Below are 21,231 nucleotides of genomic sequence, written 5' to 3'. Positions count from 1 at the left end.
CAATTGCAATTTGTGCACAGCCCCCCATCAGCTGTCTTCAGTTACTAAGAGAGAAGTCCACATACTTAACTTCTTTAAAATTAAAATGCATTGTTAATATACATTAAACATTAAGATTCTTATTTAAACATCACATTTCCCTTAGAACAAAAGCAAAATGAATATCCCATGTTCTTTACACTTTTGTTTCTACCCAAATTCTCAGAATCCTATCTCATACATATGACACATTTAAACCCCCAATGTAATTACAATTCAACTAACTTCCCAACAGTTAAGTTTGATAAAAACTTTAGAGTACCTTATACAGAGAATCCAGCACTCACATTCCAAAAGCTCTATCCAAAATAAAAATAAAATTGTTAGCATTATTAAACTTAACATTAAAACCAATTAGAGCTTTTCCCCAAAAGACATCAGTAAACATCCCTGGTGACCTTGGTATTTCTCTTCTTAGTAATCAAATACCACTTTTCTTTAACCCAAAGGTGTTATAATAGTTTAAAATCCCAAATCACATAACTCCTTGCAAAAGTCACAATAGTGTTAAAATAGTTTAATCCCAAACTAATTTAACAATCTAGGTTATTTATTTCCTCCCATTCTGTACAAATTTTGTCAGAATGTTACAACACTAGTATCCCTCTTTTAAAACCCCAAACTCTAGTTCAGAAACTTTAAAAACAATGAGAGTCATCATTCAGGCCACATGGCCAGCAGATATTATTAATTAAGTGTGATTTCCTTTCAATAACTGAGTCTCTTAACCCCTGGATCTTAGATTTTTTTTTTCCTTTCCCAATCACACATCCCACCTGTGGAGGGGTCTTTCCCTTTTTAAGCACTTGAGCTCCTGTCTCTCTTTCTATTGTATTTGAGATAAGACTTTTTCTGCCAGTTCCCCACCATCCCCCTGCTACCCTCTTCTCCCCTTTTTATTCAGCAAAGGAATCTTCCAAGAGGGGAGTAGGCTGGTTCAGCGGGAAGGGGAGACAGGTCTAGGAATGTTCATTACCTTCCCTGCTCTTGTATTTCCCCCCTTTTGATCTAGCGAAGGAATCTTCCAAGGCGGAAAAGACAGGACCTGGTGATGGGTGGGGGGATGGGGTTTGGAAATTCAGGGGCTGAGGGCTCTAAATTTAACAAAACAGTAATATGTTATATTTCCACAAGCAGATCACATGTTTGATAACACCCTTCATTCTTACTGATAAGTCATCTAATTAGGATTACATAATTTTTAATTTCCTAATCATTTTCCAAAACCCATTGGAAAGGGGTATCTTGCAGTTAAGATATAATGAAAACATTAAATTCTTAACCTACATGAAACAGAATATGCTGATATCTCATTCTCTTAAAGCAACATAAAACAACAGGTTCTCTTAAAGTTAACCTTATAATTAAGTATTTTTTACACTCAAACCTCTTCTGAATTTTTGCTTTGTAACTTATTTTATCTCTTCCAAATACACTTCGATTTTCAAACAAAATGAGATCCGGGGCAGCTAGGTGGCATAGTGGATAAAGCATGGGCTCTGGAGTCAGGAGTACCTGGGTTCAAATCCTATCTCAGACATTTAATAATTACCTAGCTGTGTGGCCTCCGGCAGGCCACTTAACCGCATTTGCCTTGCAAAAACTTAAAAAAAATTTTTTTTAAAAAAATAAGATCCTCTATACACACTAATTTCAAAAGCCCAATGTACACTTATTACCTATGGCAGTGTTACAGTTATACTGATCAGTTACACTGATCTCACATATCAGTATTCCCTTTCATTAACTTGAGGTGAAAAACAAAGCCTTTCACAAATTTTCTGAGCCAAAAGGACCTTGAGAACTATAACCCTTTGGCAAGGTATTTCATAACAAAATCTTTACAAATGTGGTAGGTGAAGCTTCAATTCATTTGTTATTACAAAACAATTTTAAAATCTCAAAAAGTATAGCTTAAATTGTTCTTATACAAAGTTTACTAATTGTACACAGCATGTTTCCTTTATTCCATAAAACTTTAAAATACAAAGAATTCTTAAGACCAATTGTTGTTAAAAAAAATGCCTTCTTATGACTACAAGATTTTCTTCATACTTCTCTTAAATTCCAAAAGTCATATTCAAATTAGTTTTAAATCATTTTCTTTTCCAAAAGCCTAAAAAGTTTGTAAATTCAGGGGCGGGTAGGTGGCGCAGTGGATAAAGCACCAGCCCTGGAGTCAGGAGTACCTGAGTTCAAATCATGTCTCAGACACTTGATAATTACCTGGCTGTGCGGCCTTGGGCAAGCCACTTAACCCCATTTGCCTTGCAAAATCCTAAAAAGTTTGTAAATTCTTTTTATCTTTATTAGTGCAATTCTAACTTTTCAGTGCTCTCACTTATAAACTTTCTATCTTCACTGACAGTATTTCTTAATATTATAACATTCTATGTTCTGGGAATTGGAGATTCCTCACAATTTGAGATATCAAATTGATATGTACTAATTCTTTACCTTTACTGTTACTCATTCCATATTCCATATTCTTCCCAAATACATGATCCACTTTCCAATCAGTGTAAAATATTAACTTCCTCTTGTTTAGTTTTTCTAAAGCTTAAGAACACATAACTCAAATCTGTCCTGACTCCCATGACTCTGGAAGGGCCATAAAATATCAGAATCCAAACTCAAACATATTCTTTACAAACCCCTTAATTCAATTTACATGTATCTTTAGATTAGCACATTATAGGATCAATAATAACATAATAAAATTAACATTTACCTAGAAATTGCTTTCATATCAAAATCCATTCCTTTTTTTAAATAAAAATTTAAAAATCCTTCACAGAGGTGAGGAGGGAGGGATCAAATTATGCACTGTAACACAGGCAGGAAGCAGGCTCAAGGAGAGAGCCAGTGAGGGCATTAGATGCCTAAAAATCTAGCTGCCCAAAATAATAAAGAGCAGCAATTTAAATGAGGCAACCCAAGGACAATTTTAGGGGAACTTTTCTCCCCATCTAGCAAATCAATAGAGGAACCCAAACACACAAGTAAATAGATAATCTAAACACATAAAGACAGGTGAGGCACAAGCACAGATCACACAAACGCAACAGAATTTTCCAGACTGACAATCTTAACACATATCCAGAAACACAGGCCAATGGCAAATTCCTGACATCCCAGGAATGCCATGAGGGGATATTTCAGTGTGACGTCCAACCATCTTGCCCTCCCAAAGGTTGACCAAGTGTGTCCCTATTGCAAAGAGCACCCAAAAGAGGGGACCTGGACACCATCACATCTGATACAGAATTCCCCTACAACCAAATGTCTAGACCCAGAACCAGAACAAGTTTACCTCCGGAGGTGTAACAGGATCTCCACTTAGGTCGAATGGGGGATTGCAGTCGAGGGGAGGTTCATACTAAGACTATGTCTACCTAGTCCTGGGGCCCTGGAACATCATCAGGGGCCAGCTCCTGTAGGAAAGGGAGAGACAGTCTGTTCGAACCTAAACTTGAGGCTCCCGTGGTCTCCTTTGGTGACATAAAACACAAAGATCTTGCTGGGGCCTCCAAATGTTGTACCCAAAGAGCGAGACGGAGACCAGAATTTGATAAGGTTGGAGATCTTTATTCACAGGGACTGTCTGGGGATTGAGTACCCAAATCAGACCGTACCTAAGTGTTCAGGGGATAGGGTTTTTATAGTGTTTTTTGGGGGGGGTGAATTAGAGCAAGCAGGATACAGAAGCAAAGTCAGCAGTTAGATATATTATTTTGTTATGCTAATACAAACATGTAAACTTATGGCTCAGTATAGATAGAGGTGAGAAGGGGTCAGGGTCTTTGTGTAATGATTGTCTGAGATGGAGGGAGTCAGGTATTTACTATATTATGGTTCTAGCCACATCTAGGGAAGGGGAGGAAGTCCTGGAATTTAACAGATACAGCAAGACAATTAGGCTAACAAGGGTGCTTTGTAAATCTTTAGACAATTTTATGGTATATCCATGACCCCCCCTTGTGTCCTGTCAGACTATTTTCAGACCCAAAGGCGCCCAGCCAAAGTTATATTTCTAAGGAATTTCTCAGGGCCCAGAAGGATGACAGGGAGCCCTTTCTATACAGGAATTTCACAAACATTAATATTGTACTTCAGTGTACCTCTTTTATATGAGATAATTTCCCCCAATTCATTCCTATATTCTTTCTATGTAGAATCCTTCTGTCTTAATAATGGAAAAGTTCTTAGAAGATACATGTCTCATTTTCCCATGTGGAAAGGTAAACAGTTTGATCTTGAGTTCCTTATGATTTCTATTTCAAATTTATATTTTTATGCTTCTCTCTTATTCAAAATCAGATTTTCCATTCAACTCTAGTCTTAATCATCAGGAATGCTTGAAAGTTTTCTATTTCATTAAATATCCATTTTTTCCCCCTTGATGGATTATATTCACTTTTGCTGGATAGGTTATTTTTAGTTGTAATCTCAGCTCTTTTGCTTTCCCTAAGACAGCAAGTAATAGGTTATACATAAATAAGTCATGTTAAATATATTAGTCATGTTGTGAAAGAGAATTGGAAAAGAAAAAGCCATGAGAAAGAAAAAACAAAAAATTTTAAAGTGAAAATATTATGTTTTGATCTACATTCAGACTCTATAGTTCTTTCTCTGGTTGTGGATGACATTTTCCACCAAAAGGCTTTTAGGATTATCTTTGATCATTCTATCACTGACAAGACCTAAGTCTACAATAGTTGATCATCACATAATATTGTTAAGGTGTACAGTGTTCTCTTGGTTCTGTGCTCACTTCACTCAGCACATTAATTCATGTAAAAAACTACAGATTTTTCTGAAATCTTACCTGCCCATGTTTTTTCCAGAACAATAGTATTCCATTTCATTCATATACCACAATTTGTTCAACCATTTCCTCACTTGAGAGGAATCTACTCTCAATTTCCAATTTTTTGCCACTACAAAAAGAACTTTCCCTTTTTTTATGATCGCTTTTGGATAAAGTAAGCTATTCTTTTCTTCAGTATTTTTAGTGCCTTTTTTGTTTAAAACCAAGCTATTTGTTTTTTCATAATTTTCATCCTTTTCTTTACCTGATTTTTTTTTCTCTACTACTCTTCTTTGAATTTGAATTTTTTTTTTTTAGCTTTTCCCAGGAGTTCTTATTGGGCTTATTATTATATACAATTCACATTTTTCTTTGAGATTTTGCATGTAGCTACTTTGACTTCATTGTTTTTTCTGAATTTGTATCTTAATCTTCCCTGTCATCATAGTAACTTTTGTGGTCAGCTTCTTTTTTTTTTTGTTTGCTAATTTTTCCTATTTATTTGGAACTTAATGTTAGTCTCTGTTCTGCTTATGAGGTGAGGAAAAGGAACTGTCTCTACCTTTAGACTGTTTTTAAACTTCTGTTTTCAGAGCTAGTTCTGAAGGTTTAGAAGTTTTCATTGCTTCCACGGGGGTGTGAGGTCTCTGGTTTGAGAACTCCTGAAGCTGCTACTGTTTCTGTCACCATGACCACCTAGTCCCACCACTGATGTTTCATTCATGTGGACCCCAGGTCAGCCTCCTTTCCCATATTACTTCCCATATTACAGATCTCTTTTTCTAACTTCCTATGTTGTCTTGGGCTGGAAGAGTCTGACTCTGATATTTTTGGTTGGCTCTGCCTCTCCAAAATTTGATTTGTGGTATTAATTTCCAAAGTGAATTGGAGGAGATTGTTGGGAGAGCTCAACTGAGCATTCCACCATCTTGAGTACCCTGTTTCCCCTTTTTGTGAAAGAAGTAGGTCGTGGATGCCTCCTTTTGTCATGCTGGAAGAGGTGAGGCTGGGAGGGACTTGGCCTTCCTTGCCTTCTGCCACAGCCAGAAGAGAGCCAAAATAGAGTGAGGCAACAGCTGGTCCATGTTTCTGGGCCTCATCTGACTCCTTTGGGACTTCTGAGAACCCCTTACCCATCTATTGATCCTATCACTAGTCTGTCTGGTAAACCTTTCTATCTCCATTTTGTTCTTTCCCCAGGAATGGATAGCCCTGCCCCTGAGCAGCCCCCTGAAAAAGAAGAAGCAATAGTTCAGGAACCAAATGGACCTGCTGACTGTTATCTCTCTGACATGTTACAACAGCTACTCAGTGTCAATGCAGCAAAACCCTCTGATCGGAGATTGGTGAGGCAAGGTGGGTCTTACCTCATGGCAGGATGATAGGTACTGTACTTCACTCCAAGCTACACCCCCAACTTGTAGGGATTTTTATTGTGTTTCCAAATTGGGAGGGAAAGGAAATTGATCTTCATTTGAAGGACTATAAAGTGGTTGAGATATTGGACTTAATTTTCCTTTGGGTGCTTAGGACTGAATTATGAAATTTAGGTAATAGATTTTACAGTCATTACAGAGACCTTGGAACCTTGGAGCTGTCCAGTAATAAAAAGGCTGTGAACTAGCTGCATTTCAAATTGTTCCAGCTCAGATTGAATAGCCCCTTATAAGGATGTTTTTTAAAGTATTCATGTGTTGTTGGGAAAGGATTTGGACTTTAATTTACCTCTTGAGATTCTGTGACTTAACTTCATATTCTATCTCCCTTCCAGAGGAGGCAGAAGATCCTGCCTGCATTCCCATTTTCTGGGTCAGCAAATGGGTGGACTATTCAGACAAGTATGGCCTTGGTAAGTTCCAGTTATATTCTTTTGGCTCACTCTTTCAGTGTGACTGATAGAAATTTTCTCATCTGTAAAAAACAGGATTGGACTCACTGAGAGTCTCAGGTCTTCCTCCATCCTCTCTTGGCCTCTCCTCCTCTTCAGAGACCTTACACTTATATGAATTCTGACCCAAAAGCTATTTCACTGGATGGGGAGGGGAATAGGTTGCCCAAACAAAGTAAATGAGATGCTAGCTTAGACTGGAGCATCCCTTAGAGAGGGGTTGTATCCTACCATTAGATTTGTGTAGACTTCAGTGCCCCAGATGGTTAAGTGGACATTGTGTAAAGGCTCCCATATTTTCCCATGGCCCAGAGAGAGGGATCAACAGAGTTCCATGTTGCTCTGTTATCTACCTGATCCATGACTGTATCTGATTGTCCCTTTCCTGCTTAGGATACCAGCTCTGTGATAACAGCGTGGGGGTGTTGTTCAATGACTCTACTCGGCTTATTCTGTATAATGATGGGGATAGTTTGCAATACATTGAGCAAAACGGCTCAGAATCCTACCTCACTGTGCGTTCCTATCCTTCCTCGTTGACCAAAAAGGTGAGATCAGAAAGAGGTCAGCAGTTTCCCCAAAAGCTGTCCTGGCCTGAAACTGCAGGGTTGGAGGTGGGAGCATTCTGGAGTCTCTCTTGGAGGAAAGCCCCACACTGGCCCAGAAAGAATCTGCTCTGAAGAGACTGATGTTGTGACTTTCCCTTTCCCTTTCCCCCCAGATTACTCTACTCAAGTATTTCCGCAATTACATGAGTGAGCACTTGCTGAAGGCAGGTGCCAACATCACCCCAAGAGAAGGTGATGAGCTGGCCCGCCTTCCTTACTTGCGCACTTGGTTCCGAACACGCAGTGCCATTATCCTACACCTCAGCAACGGCACTGTCCAAATCAACTTTTTCCAGGTGAGCTTTCACTTATTGGGGTGGGTCATGAGCCCTGGAGGTGCACCCCACTGAAGACCCCAATTGGGTGGGGACTCCATGGGTCTAGAGTTTAAATCTTGGCTCTGGTTTTCTCCACTCCTGTGACTGTGATCAAATTGCTTAGTTTGTCTCAGTTTTCTTATAAAGAAAGGTTTTTGAGATCTGGGGTCCTTGTCTTCTGAGCTCCCCTAGGAGTTTTTGCCCTGTCTGCCCACCTTTCTAGGACCACACGAAACTGATCCTCTGCCCACTGATGGCGGCTGTGACTTATATTGATGAGAAGCGGGACTTCCGAACATACAAGCTCAGCCTTCTGGAAGAGCATGGCTGCTGTAAGGAATTGGCCAGCCGCCTGCGCTATGCACGTACCATGGTGGACAAGTTGCTTAGCTCCAGGTCAGCCTCAGCCCGTCTTAAATCCTCCACGTAGGCTGTCTGAGACTTTGCTTTTGAACCCCTGCCCCCTTTCTCCCCACAGATGCTCAGACCCTGGGCTCTGTGGATGAATCCCCCTACCCTTATTTCTTAATGTGTCCTTGCCTGGCCTGGATGGCTCTGCCCCCATCCCACCAAAAAAAAAAAGGAGAAACAAGAAAAAACTTGAAATAGTAACCTTGACTCCCTCTCTTTCCTGTCTTTGTCTTATAGGGGAGGGAAAGTTCATGTGTAACTTATTTGTACATGGTGGTGTGTCTTAGGACTCCTTGTTTTCCTCCTTGAACTGTACAGAAAATTTTTTTAAAGAAACTTTGGCCCCTTTGGCTTTGTAAACATTAAACATTAATTTTCAAGTATGTAGTGTACTCCTGGGGTGTTAGGGCTGTCCCTGAGTATGGGGGGAATGAGGGGTTTTGCCCAGGGAGATCTCACTGTGGACAACTTCAGGTGATTGAGTCCAGTGGGTCCATCCATGGGGGCCCGCCTTCATTCAATCCTGTCCATGCCTCACTGCTTCCCCGTAGTCACTCCACACTATGGGCCAGGCTGTGGGGTATGATTTTATTTATATCTGGATACTAGTCACTAATGATTGTAATGAAAAAGATGTGGAGAGTAGGGAATCTGGACCAAGGATATCCATGAGAGACCTCATTCTCCCTGCCTGTGGGGAAAAAAGGCTCTTGAGAGGCAACAAGGCCTGTTTGGAAGATTCGAATTCTTTAAGTCCCATCCCACTTAGTTCCTTTTTGAACCTTAGAATCTAATTTATAAAATGAGGATGCAGTCCTTATTCCTCACAATGGTTCAGATGGGAGTCTCTTATAGTGATTAAGCGAGAAGAAGCCCAGGGGGAGATACACAACAGCTAGGAAGAGACAGAAGTGGCCAGGCCCTGAGGAGGAAAACCCCAACTCAAGCAAGTTGGTGTTGCCTTGGGGTATGGGCTCCTTCCTGGACTGATCTCATCAGGGCCTCGATGGACAGCTTCCTCTGCAGACCTGGGCTGTTTCTTGTTCATCCCCCATGCCCTTGGTCCTATAATAGTAGGACTGGAAAAGACTCTCTGATGCACAGCCTCTCATGGCCTTGTGTGTGTGTAGGAGCAGTCGGGGAAAGCGGGAGGTGAAGTACTGGATGAACTCCTCGGGCACCTGCCCAAGTGCCTGCCTCACCTCCATGGGCAGTTCCTGATAGTGATGCCTCTGTCAGAAGGAAAAGAAACTCAACCTGAAGAGAGGCCCTGTAACAGGCAACCCCAGGTCTTCCCAGGGTTCCAGTGAAAACCCATACCTTGTTCCTCATGGCTCGCAGAAGATCACGAACAGATGTCCCTTTGTATGATCGGAACTTTCTCAGGTCTGAGGAAGGTAGAAAGGAGTGAATTGATATTGGATTCATGTCTAAAAAGAAAATAGAGGGATGAAGGCCTGGGTCAGCCTTTGCTGGGGGGGGAGTTATAAGATGCTTATGTATAAGGGGGAGAGCCTCAAGGATAGTCCTGGTCTAAGAGACTGCAACCTCTCTGTTCAGTCTTTACTTATCCACCTCCTCCCCACCTGACTGCAGTGGTCCAGAGATGTGATTGTGCCAGTTTTGTTTGACGACAATCTTGCTTCCAGCTTCCAAAGCTGTCACCAGAGGTCCCTCTGCAGCCTCCTTCTCCACTCGATCACTGACATCCTAGAGTCAATCAATAAAGAGTCTTTGAGTCTCCAGCTCAGGACAAAAGAGTGAAGGCTTTCATAATCTAGTTGGAGAGACAAAAATAATGTTACAATTACAACTATGGAATGTTCTGCATGGGATTCAGTGCTATAGAAGTTAAGGAAAGAGACAGCTAAGTGACACAGTGGATAGAGTACTGGCCCTGGAGTCAGGAGGACCTGAGTTCAAATACAGGCTACTCAAATGCTTAACCTAGCTGTGTGACCTTGGGCAAGTCTTTAACCCCATTGCCTTGTTTAAAAAAGAAAAAAAAAAGAAATGACTTATGTGAAAACAAAAAAAAAAAGGAAAGAGAAAACAGTGAGGCTTATAGAACTCAGAAGATGACATGGAGTTAAACTTGGTAGAATTTGGATAGGTGAAGAAGGTAGTCGCCAGCATCTCAATTGTGCAAGAAGTTACTTTGATTCAGCAGTTTTACCACTGAACATGAGAGGGAGAAATAGCACCCACTGATTTGGCTGAACAAATTGTGGCATAAGATTCATGTACTAGATGATAACAAGCTGAGGAATTTGGATAATTAAGGGAAGATTTGTATGAACGGGTTCAGAATGAAGAAGGAACCAAGAGAAGAGCACACATGATATCTATTGATAGCTACAAAAATCATTTCCTGGAAAACTAAGGAACAACACTTCCTCTCAGTGGAGATGTGGTATAATGCTACCACATGGATCAGCTGGGTTGGCTTTGCTTAAATACTTTACTGTGTTATAAAGTCAGCAAATGTTTCATGGATCAGGGTGGAAAGGAAATGATTGGTCTGAGAATAAAAGATAACCAAAAAAAACTTTTAAAAGATCATTCTTATCAGAGGAGCACAGGATTAAAGATTCAGAAATGAAACTGAGTCCTGTATTCTGGCCACATTTCAAAAGTTGGCATGAGTGTAGAGGTAAGGATTTATGAAAGGGATTAGTAGGATTTTACTTTGGCTAAAATGGGGCCAAATTGTGATGGGTGGTGTCATTAAATGACTGGGAAAAGTTTCAGATTTAAGCCTGTCTCATTCTGGCTTTTCTCCCCCTCTAGGACCAGTAATCTCTATCTAGACCAAGGTGTAAAAAAAGTCTGCTTTCTTTTCTTTCCTTCTCTCCTTCATTTCTCTTTTCCTCCTCCCCTCTCTCCCTCCCTCCCTCCCTCCCTCCCTCCCTCTGTTCCTTCCATTGCATTAAGTGATTTGCCCAGGATCACAAGCTTTACATGTATCTGAGGTTGAATTTGAACTTGGGTCCTTCTGACTCCAGGGACAGTAAAGTCACCTATCTGCCCCTCCCATCTTATTTCAATGGAGAATGTTTTGCCACAGATCAGTTTTTCTTTGCTCCAATCTTGTGCCATCCCATCTCCCTTTTGTTGGATTTTAGGTTTTCCTGCTGCTCACTTGTGTGGGATGGTAGAAACTAGGCAATTAACTGTACAAGAGTAAGTTCAGGAGAGACATCATGGGATAGCCCTTGACTCTGAATCAAGAAGAACTGCATTCCAATCTCACCTCAGACATAAATACCCCACTTCTTTCACTTAACCTTTGTTCCTCATAACTGGGGTCTTCATGAAGATCCAATAACATGAAGGATGTAAAATGTAGACACATTGCAAATGTTAACGTCCTAATAGAAACATCAGCCATCACTGTTGCCTCAGACTCCCATGGGCCAGAGGCCACATGGTTTGTGATTGTGACCAATGGGCGAGAGAGAGGTTACACTCTGGATGGTGGAGAATAAGATCTCCCTTCCCCCTTCCTTAACCACTGAAGGCTAAAAGACTAACCGGGCCAGCCTTAAGGGACAAAAAGTTGACTTTCATTGGCTCTGGGTCAGCCTTAGGGCTTTTTAGCATTGATTCAAAGGGATCTAGCACTGGAATTTCTGGTAGGCTTCCTGGCCTCAATCTATACCTATCTATGGAATGGACTACAAGTAGGAAGATGTCATCCATTGCCTATGATAGGATCTGTCACAGACCCGAGCCTCTTGGGAGAGAACCAGGTCTAGGAAAATCGAGGACCAAAAACCATCTTAAGACCTCCTTCCCCAAGAATTTTTCTCTCTTTTTGGTATGATTGCCTTTTTTACCTGAAAGAATTGAAGCTCCTTGGCTCTGCTCCAAAAGAAGGGATGGGCCAGCACATATTGGGCTGAAGGACGAAGCTGGGGCTGTGGGCTCAACATGGCCTCTACTAGTTCTTTGGCAATTACCTTTTCTGTAGAAGGAATGACTATCAGAGCCAGGCATGTTGGTCTTTCATCACTCTTCTTCCCTAGCCATACTTCATCTTAGATCAGCAAGATGGCAAGAAGGAGGAAAGGGACTCTGAATGCAATCTCCTCCCCTACTCATGTTTCCTTACCATGTGTCTCCTCCTCAAAGTGGTCCATGTGAGCAACCCCAGCAAGAATGTTGGCCTGTTGGTGCAGGCTATCCCCAAAGGGGTGCCCCCCACCTGAGAGAACGTAGTAAAACACTAAGCCTGCTGAGAAGATGTCCACGGCACAGGTCTGAAGACACAAAACAAGGATGAGAGAGAAGACAGGCCCCAGCTCCCTTTCTAAGTGAATTCCACAGTTGGTCCAGGTTTTCCCCTGAACTCACATAACTTTCAATCGTTTTTTCCTTTTAAAGTGCACATGCGCGCGCGCATGCGCACACACACACACACACACACACACACACACAGTCTTATTTGTACAAAGCTGTTTGCATGGTGCCTCCCCATCAGACTATGAGTTCTCTGAGAGCAGGAGCTAACTTAGAGAGTTTAGCACTCACAATGTCTAGTACTGTGATTTGCCCAAGGTCACACAGCTAGTGTCTGAGGCCATATTTGAACTCAGATCCTTCTGACCCCAGAGCTGTTGCTCTAGCCACTGCATCATTTTGCTGCCCCTTGTTAAGTTCTTGATAACAGACTGGCCTGGAGCCCTGGGAAAGGGAGAGGCTCATGAGCCTGAGGCCAAAGGGCCCAGGACTCAGGCATCGAACGATACAGTTTGGGAGTTTGTGCCCTCCCTCTTTACTGTAGATACGGTTTAGTCCACTCACAGGACTTTCGGGGGGTTCATCCTGTAGGAGCTCTGGGGCAATCCAGCCCTCAGTGCCTGGAATGCCAGAGCAGAGACTGAAGGTGTGTCGTCCAGCAGGCAGCTTCTTGCATAGACCAAAGTCAGAGAGGACAGCTCGACTTCGTCCCTGGCTGTCAGGCCCCGAGATGAGGATGTTACAGGGCTTCAAGTCTCGGTGAACTGAGGAACACAGGAAAGTAGGCTAGGAGTGAGGGGATCTGCTGGGGCTTGGTGGATTGGAGTGGTGTTCAGAGGAGGGCAGGCAATTTTGGTTCAGGTTGGGAGTGAGCTTTGGGGCAATAATCTAATCCCCACTTCCATTCCCCATACCTATATTCAGAGAGTGTAAGTGGACCAAGCCGGATGTCAGTTGGTATAACAGGGCCACTGGTTCAAGGCCCAAGTGATCTAGGGTGGGATTTTCAACATACTGAGAAGAGAGACATCAAGATATTAAAAACTACTATCACCCTCCATATTTTTATTTCCTTATAAAAGAAATTTTACTATTCATTTCCCCATACCCCTTCCTCTCATGGGATACTCTCTGGAATAAAAGGAAAATATTGACTCAAAATCATCAGACACAATGACCAAGTCTGGATGTATTTCTGCATAGCTAGACCCCCACTTCCCAAGCTTCTCTATTTAGAGGGAGCTTCCCTTTCACCTCCCCTGATTAAAGTCAAATACTGATTCTTCCAGTAAATATGATCTCATTTAAATTACAGAGGTTGAACCTAAACTGCTTTCTTTCCTCACGATCTCTTTAATCTTTTATAATCCAGCATCACCCAAGTGAAACTCTCCTAATCACTAAATCTGATGGCCTCATCTTTCTTGACCTCTGCACCACTAATGTAGCTCTTTATCTCTCTCAGACACTATTGATCCTCCTTTACCCCCACCTTCCTTGGAACTCTCCTCTTTTGAATTCAGAAACATGGTGGTCTCTTGGTTCTCTGCTCTCTGGTCCACTTTTCTCTCCATAGCTCACTCTTCTTTCCACCATCTAAATATGGCTCAGTCCTTGACCTTTCTTTTCTTCCCTGGTGTTCTACTTCCAGGGTTTAAGCTATTTTATTTTATTTTATTTTATTTTAGGTTTTTTTTTTTGGCAAGGCCACACAGCTAGGTAATTATTATAAGTGTCTGAGACCGGATTTGAACCCAGGTACTCCTGACTCCAAGGCCGTTACTTTATCTACTAACGCCACCTAGCTGCCCCAGTTTAAACTATTTTAACAATAAATACAAACATTTAAATTATTTGTATAATTCTCAAATCACTATGTCTATCCTGGGTATTGGTCTCAAATTGCTAACTGCTTACTAGACTGTCTTCATTCATAAGTCACATCACAACTTCAAAAATGTCAAATGTTGAGGCAGCTAAGTGGTACAGTGGACAGCACCAGCCCTGGAATCAGGAGGACTCTTTCCTCTTCATTCTTGCTGTGACCAGTCCTAGGACTCAATTTTTCCATTCCTGAATTACTATAATAACTTCTTAATTTTTTTTCCTTACTTCTAATATTCTTCCTTGCTGTTGGGGAATGATCTTACTGTCCTCATCAGAAACAAGAGAGACACTATTGAAGTAAAGCAGTATGGGAGTCTGGGAAGAAAAGTGAAGAGAAAAATCAGAAGGGTGGGGTTCTTGACTCTTCCACTTTACAGCCAAGTGATCCTAGGCAAGGCAGTTAACCTATCTGTGCCAACATTTTTTGCAACTATACAATAAGAGAATATCATGTCTTCACCTTAAGGAGTTGTTTTAAAGTGTCAGATAAAAGATATGAAGGTTCTTTAAAAACACAAGGCAGGACCTAAAAGAGAACTTGATGGGAAGCCCATCTTCCTAACCTAAGCTACTGGGGAACTCCTGGAGAGGAGGAAAGGGTATACAGGCTCTTGTGGTATCAACCTCACCTCCTTCAGTGTAGCAGTGCAAAGCTCCAAAGCAATGTAATGGAACTGGGGTCCCCGCTCAGTACAGAAGTATCGTAGTACTCCGGGGTGGGAGTCTGACTCTTGGAGCAGCTGCACCTCCCGATGCACCAGGCTGAAGCATTCCCGAAGCAGCCGCTTGACGGCTACTGCTCGCCCTTCAAACTGGCCCCTGGAGGGAAAGGGAGAAAGAAGCCAAGGAGAGACTGAGTGGGCTGGATGGTCTCAAAGCAGGGCTGCACAGCACTCTGCATACCCCAAGGCATATCCTGACCCCCACCTGAAGTAGGCTGGCCTCATTCTCTGCCCCATATTAGAATCAGGGCTGAGGGGTAGGAAGCCAAGTTGAACACCTGGACTTTGCTCACCTGAACACAAAGGTGCCACCTGTGCCACGGCCCAGTACAGCTTTAGGGTTGAAGGAGATCTTTCCCACCACAATGAGCTCTTCATCTGGAGTGAAAAAAGGAGAAGGACCTTGGGAAATTCACCTTCCTATGAGCTTCTACATTCCTAGGAGCATTATTGCAGTTTTCCCTTTCCTCTTCCTTTCTTGCTATAATCCTCACATTTCCCCACATCACTCTCCCTACTCTTTTTTTGTTTATTTCACTCAACTTCATTTCCTTCCTTTCTTATTTTTCTACTCCTGTCCCCCCCCCCCCCCATCTGTCTCTTTTTCAGGTTAAATGACTTTATAAGCACAAAGCACTGCATAAATGTCAACTGATTGGGAAGCCCATCTTCCTAATCTATGCTACTGGCGAGCTCCTGGAAAAAAAGGAGGGTACACAGGGTCAGATAGTAAGTGTCTGAGGCCTCATTAGAACAACGGTCCTCCTGACTCCGGTCCCCTGCTCTCTCCATACCTTTTTACTGAAATGTTTTCTCCCTTTTTTCTTTTCCCCCTGGCCCATTCCATCACTTTGCTTTCTCTGTTCCCTTCCAATATCCCAGGTAAAAAGAAATGTTAAAAATGTATGCAATTATCTGTTATTTATTACCTTGTGAGGTAAAGCAGAAAAAAATTATTTCCATTTTACAAATAAAAAAACTAGGGGCAGCTAGGTGGCCCAGCGGATAAAGCACCGGCCCTGGAGTCAGGAGTACCTGGGTTCAAATCTGGTCTCAGACACTTAATAATTACCTAGCTGTGTGGCCTTGGGCAAGCCACTTAACCCCATTTGCCTTGCAAAAAAACAAAAAAAACAAAAAACTGAAGCTGAGAAAAATTAAGTGACCTGCCCTAGGTTACTTAGCTAGTGGAGTTGTAGACTTGTAATTTAACTGAAGTCCTCTCTTTCCAAGTCCCAGTACTGTTTCTATTCTAGCACAAGAGATGAAAAGGAATCTGGAATAGAAGGAAGGGAGAGAAGAATCCAGAGAATGAAAAACCTCCTATAATCCAAGAAAAACAAATGATTTCCTAAAATAAAACAGTTCTCATCAAGTGAAATTAAAAGTTGATTCTGTGGACTAACAAGGCATCCATGAGATCAAGGAGTGGGATTTTTTTGTTTATTTTACCTTTCTTTGTACCCCCAGCACTTAGCAGCACAGCCCTGATATATGGTAGGTACTTGATAAATTCTTGTCTACTTGACTTCCTGGTATGACATTCTCTGCCTGCAGGAAGAGGAGAGCCAGTTCTAGATAGCTAGTAGATGGAACTCTACTTATCAAATGACTGTTTCTGTTGGGAAGGTTGAGGGCCACAATTGGCTCAGTAAACACTGATTTTTATACCATATTAAGTTTGTTAAGATTGTTATCAATGTTCAAACCAGGGAATCACCAAAAGATTTAGTAGAAGGGACTAGAGCAACAATAGAGGAACTGTCAGACTTGAAGACCCTTGTCCCATCAGTCTATGATTATGGTTCCTGCATGTCAGCCTGCAGGCAAACCGACTGAGCTAGGAGTGTATCCCAGCTGAAGATAAGATCCATATTATCTTTCAAACCAGAGCTAATATAATTATTCAGGCACCTGTCATGTCAAGCCTTGGGTGAGTAAAGAATGGTTTACAAAAAAACAGAGTAAGGAGTAAGCTCCGGCAGAATTTAGAATTGAAATTTCAGGACATGTTGAGAAGATTTTCTGACATTCCAAGAAGATGTAGATTCAGGAAACACTCCAAAGCCAAAGGTCAGAATGGCATCATAAGCCAAAGTCAGCCAGCTGAATGTCATAGTAGATTGAGTGCTGGGTCTGGAGTTAGGAAGACATTGACTAGCTGTGTGATCTTGGACAAGTCCCTTAACTTCTTTCTGCCTTAGTTTCTTCAACTATAAAATGCAGATAACAATAGCATCTACTTCTCAGGGTTATTATAAGGATTAAATAATATAACATTTGTAAAGCTTAACACAAAGTAGGCACTTAAAAATGCTTGTTCCAACAAGAGCAGATGAGATAGAATGGAAAAAAACATGAGATGATTTCCTATGGATATGCCTTCTTGGTTTGAGGGGAGGGGATGAAAGGAGGGAGAAAAATTGAAACTGAAAATAAAAATGTTTAAATTTTTTAAAAAATCATTATTCTGCCAGGGGTGAGGGTGGGAGGTGGGAAACCTGAGCCTGGAAGTAAAGAAATCTTGGATCTGGTAACAAGTTCCATCTTCAAACTTTCTGGGTTACAGTTAGGAAACTGTAAAATATGTATTCTTTAATCATCTGTAAAATGAATGAATGAGACTAAATGATCTCTCAAGTCCCTTCCGTATCTAAAATGCTATGACTGAATGACTTTGGATATACAGATACTAGAGTTCAAATCTGAACAATGGGCTAGAAGCAAGTGAATAGACAGGCAAGTAGTTAGACAAGAAATAGATAATCAGAGACCCCCCCCCCCCAAAAAAAAATTGAGGATTCTGCAGAAATGAATTCTTGAAGATTTTTCCCCCTTGAGTAAGCACCAATAACTCTCAGAGAGGCATGACCAGCCAGGAGGTATAGGCTTTTGGAGTGGAGCAACTTGCCATTCTGGCCAGATTCTGTCATCAATTAATTTATTAAATAAGGAAGGAAAAAGAATTTCTTGTTATTTAATTGAGGAGTTCATCAAGGAAGGGGAGTTAATAGCAGTATAAAACATGAGTAGTAGATGCTATATTAAGTCTTAAAAAGATAATTGAGTGCTATAAGAAATCATGGCAGAGATTCAAGAAAGCTCTTATAATAGAAAATGGCAATTTTAAGACTTTTAAAAACTATAACTATCAATTTTGGTGCCTGTGGCAAATAGCATAAATTGGGCCCCTGTCTCAATTTTGGTAATTCTTGATATAAAAATACAAGAAATAATTAAGACCAATTAAATGAGTGGGAAGAGTAATTAATTATTAAAATAATTCAGATGTTATTAACAGTGTCCTTGTAGCTATGGTAACAATGTTCTATTTTTAACTAATTATTCTTGCTAACTACATCTAAATTCACATATTTCCAGCTGCTTAAGAACTACATGTGTGATAAATTTTTGCTCCAGCCTAATTTGGAGGCTCTGGACAAAGTCCCAATTGGCCTGCCCCAGTTAGAACTCAGAGTATATTTGAGAGTATAGAACCAGAGATTTAGAGGTAGAAGGAAGCTCAGAGATCTAGTCCAATTCCCTTATTCTACAGATGAAGACCTGAGACACCTAGAGTATATGACTTGCCCCTTGTCACAGAGTGGCAGAGGTAGCATTTGAATTCATGCGTTTTGGACTGCTGTGCTTTTCTCTCCACTGCATAACAAATAGATGATAAAGTAATGTTGTTTCTACTCCTATGGAAGAATAAGTTGAAGGTTGCCTGAGACGAATCCCATAATTTAATTATGGACAGAATAGATAGTCTTATATAAAATTATCTGAGAATAAAACCCTAACTCCCAAAAAGATTACAGAAGAGGAAAAGAAGAATTTGAGGAGATAAAAGTAACAAGTCTGAGTTAGAAACAGGGAATTTTGTCTGAGATTAGAATGTTTATGTATTTAGACTTCAAAATAATAAGAGCTAAATAACCTGTTTTCAATATGGGCAACCAGATGGTGCAGTGTATTGAGCACTGACCCTGGAGTCAGGAGGACAGAAGTTCAAATCCAACCTCAGACACTTGAAACTTACTAGCTGTGTGACCTTAGGCAGCAGAAAATTGAGGCAGATAGAAGTGAAGCAGTTCCCCTGAGTGTCACAGCTGGTAAATGTCTGAGTTAGGTCTTCCTGAATCCAATACAGTGTTCTATCCTCTACATCAACAAAGTAGAATTTGACTGCAACAAATAATGGAAAATTATCAACCAATTACAGAAGCAGAATCATGGAAATCATGAATAGAGTCCTAGATTTGGAGGCAGGAGTACTGGATTCAAATTTCACTTCTGACACTAGCTATGTGATCCTGGACAAGTTATTTTACCCTCACTGAGCCTCAATTTGTTATTTTCAGTCATGACCCTATTTGGGGGTTTTCTTGGCAAGATTCTGGCACTGTTTGCCATTTTCTTTTCCAACTCATTTGACAGAAATCTGAGGCAAAAAGCATTAAGTGACTTGCCCAGAGATCACACAGCTAGTAATGTCTTGAGCCTGGATTTGAACTCAGATCTTCCTGACTTCAGGCCCATGGTCTGTACCATTTAGCTGCCAGGAGGGACCTTAGAAGTCTTCTAGTTCAACTCCTTTATTTTACAGAAAAAGAAAGTGATGTTTAGAAAGGATAAGTGATTTAACCAAGGTTGTACTGGCAATAAGAGGCAGGGTCAGGAGCCAACTCAAGTCCTAGGAATCTAAGGTCAGCACTTTTCCCACTGGACCTTACCAGCTATAACATGGAAATGGTGAGACCCACTTGATATGTAGAGTTGGAAGGGACCATAGAAGCCTCCCAAGTTTATTATGAGGGTCCTGGGCAAGTCCCTTAACCTCTTTGCCTCAGTTTCCTCATCTGTAAAATGGATGAAATTATTGCACCTTCCTCAAAATGTTGTGAGGAGCCAGTATCTAGGATCTAGTCAGTGCTATGTAAATGATTATTACTGGATGAAGTTAAAACTATGATAAAGGAGAGGTGGTGTGGTAGAGGGTGTGGAGGCAGTGTTGTTGGATTGGAAAACTGTTGGATTTGGAGTCAAAGAGCTTCAGATGCAGCACCTAGGGGCGGCTAGGTGGCACAGCGGATGAAGCAGCTGCCCTGGAGTCAGGAGTACCTGGGTTCAAATCCGGTCTCAGACACTTAATAATTACCTAGCTGTGTGGCCTTGGGCAAGCCCCTTAACCCCATTTGCCTTGCAAAAACCTAAAAACAAAACAAAACAGATGCAGGACCTAAGGCCACTTATCACTGTATGTGGACAAGTCACAACCTTTCTGGGGGCCTCAGCTTCCTCACTGGTAAGAGGAGGGAACTGGGGGAGGTAGCCTACTCTTATTTTTTTTTTCTTTTTTCCTTTTTTTTTTTTTTTTTAGGTTTTTGTAAGGCAAATGGGGTTAAGTGGCTTGCCCAAGGCCACACAGCTAGGTAATTATTAAGTGTCTGAGACGGGATTTGAACCCAGGTACTCCTGACTCCAGGGCCGGTGCTTTATCCACTGCACCACCTAGCCACCCCTAGCCTAGTCTTCTAAGTCTAAATCTATGAACCTGTTATTAAACTCCTATAATTAATAGATAAATCCCACCCTTTTAGGAAATTTGCAAGATGCTCTGTAATGTTAGTCTTTTATATTGGAATAATAGCACAGAAAAACAAATGCAATAAAGTTATGAACTTCAGAATGCAAAGAATGTTTTGAAAAGTTGGAGCTGTTTCTAATTTATTTTTCAGACTTTACAAAAAAAGAACATGAAAATGCAAAATGTATCAGAACTTATTAGGACATTATTTTGGGTTTTTTATTGTTTTTTGTTAATTTATCTTTTAGAGGCAATTGAGACTAAGTTGACTTGCTCAGGGTCACAAACTAGCAAGTGACTTGAACTCAGGACCAATACTATATCCACCATACCACCTATCTGTTCCAACATTATTGTAAAGAGAGAGAAAAAGAGTAGATTATTTATCCTGGAGACAGGAAGACTCATCTTCCTGCGTTCAAATCTTTAAAGTTCAGACACTTTACTGACTTTGTGACTTAGTCACCTAACCCTGGAGAAGGAAATGGCAAACCATTCCAGTATCCTTGCCAAAAAAAAAAACTCCAAATGGGGTCACAAAGAGTCAGACATAACTGAAAGTGATTTGACAACAGTCCCCTAAACTGGACAAAAAGAGGGAAATAAATCTATAGGGTCTCAAGTCCCCAAATGCATGCACATTCTAGGAAGACTTAGACTATGTTAAGAAATAAGTTGACTTTTACCAGACTGTCTGATATCATGGGATTGGGGAAG

At 41.1% G+C, this 21,231-nt stretch overlaps 2 protein-coding genes across 10 annotated transcripts in view; one reads left to right on the top strand and one right to left on the bottom strand.

The window, feature by feature from the left end:
- Positions 1-10,915, top strand: part of PLK1 (polo like kinase 1) — a 77,149-nt gene extending 66,234 nt beyond the window's left edge. For both annotated transcript variants that reach the window (XM_074196257.1, XM_074196256.1), the window contains 5 exons: positions 6,050-6,205; positions 6,621-6,698; positions 7,131-7,285; positions 7,459-7,641; positions 7,886-10,915. In XM_074196257.1, coding sequence (XP_074052358.1) covers positions 6,050-6,205; positions 6,621-6,698; positions 7,131-7,285; positions 7,459-7,641; positions 7,886-8,092 — 779 coding nt within the window. In that variant the 3' untranslated portion in view covers positions 8,093-10,915. The remainder of the gene's footprint in view (positions 1-6,049; positions 6,206-6,620; positions 6,699-7,130; positions 7,286-7,458; positions 7,642-7,885) is intronic.
- ERN2 (endoplasmic reticulum to nucleus signaling 2) overlaps positions 535-21,231 on the bottom strand; it is a 32,439-nt gene continuing 11,742 nt past the window's right edge. For 4 of the 8 annotated variants that reach the window (XM_074196248.1, XM_074196250.1, XM_074196255.1 and 1 more), the window contains 9 exons: positions 15,218-15,302; positions 14,832-15,021; positions 13,230-13,329; positions 12,880-13,079; positions 12,188-12,335; positions 11,913-12,040; positions 9,660-9,783; positions 9,394-9,503; positions 3,480-9,305 (listed from right to left, as the gene is read on the bottom strand). In XM_074196248.1, the coding sequence (XP_074052349.1) occupies positions 9,069-9,305; positions 9,394-9,503; positions 9,660-9,783; positions 11,913-12,040; positions 12,188-12,335; positions 12,880-13,079; positions 13,230-13,329; positions 14,832-15,021; positions 15,218-15,302 (1,322 nt within the window). In that variant the 3' untranslated portion in view covers positions 3,480-9,068. The other 4 variants (XR_012470685.1, XM_074196251.1, XM_074196249.1 and 1 more) reach the window with 4 other exon arrangements.

This window comes from Macrotis lagotis, chromosome 8 (assembly GCF_037893015.1).
Source record: "Macrotis lagotis isolate mMagLag1 chromosome 8, bilby.v1.9.chrom.fasta, whole genome shotgun sequence".
NCBI lineage: Eukaryota > Metazoa > Chordata > Mammalia > Peramelemorphia > Peramelidae > Macrotis > Macrotis lagotis.
This window is presented reverse-complemented; position numbering and strand designations above follow the sequence as displayed.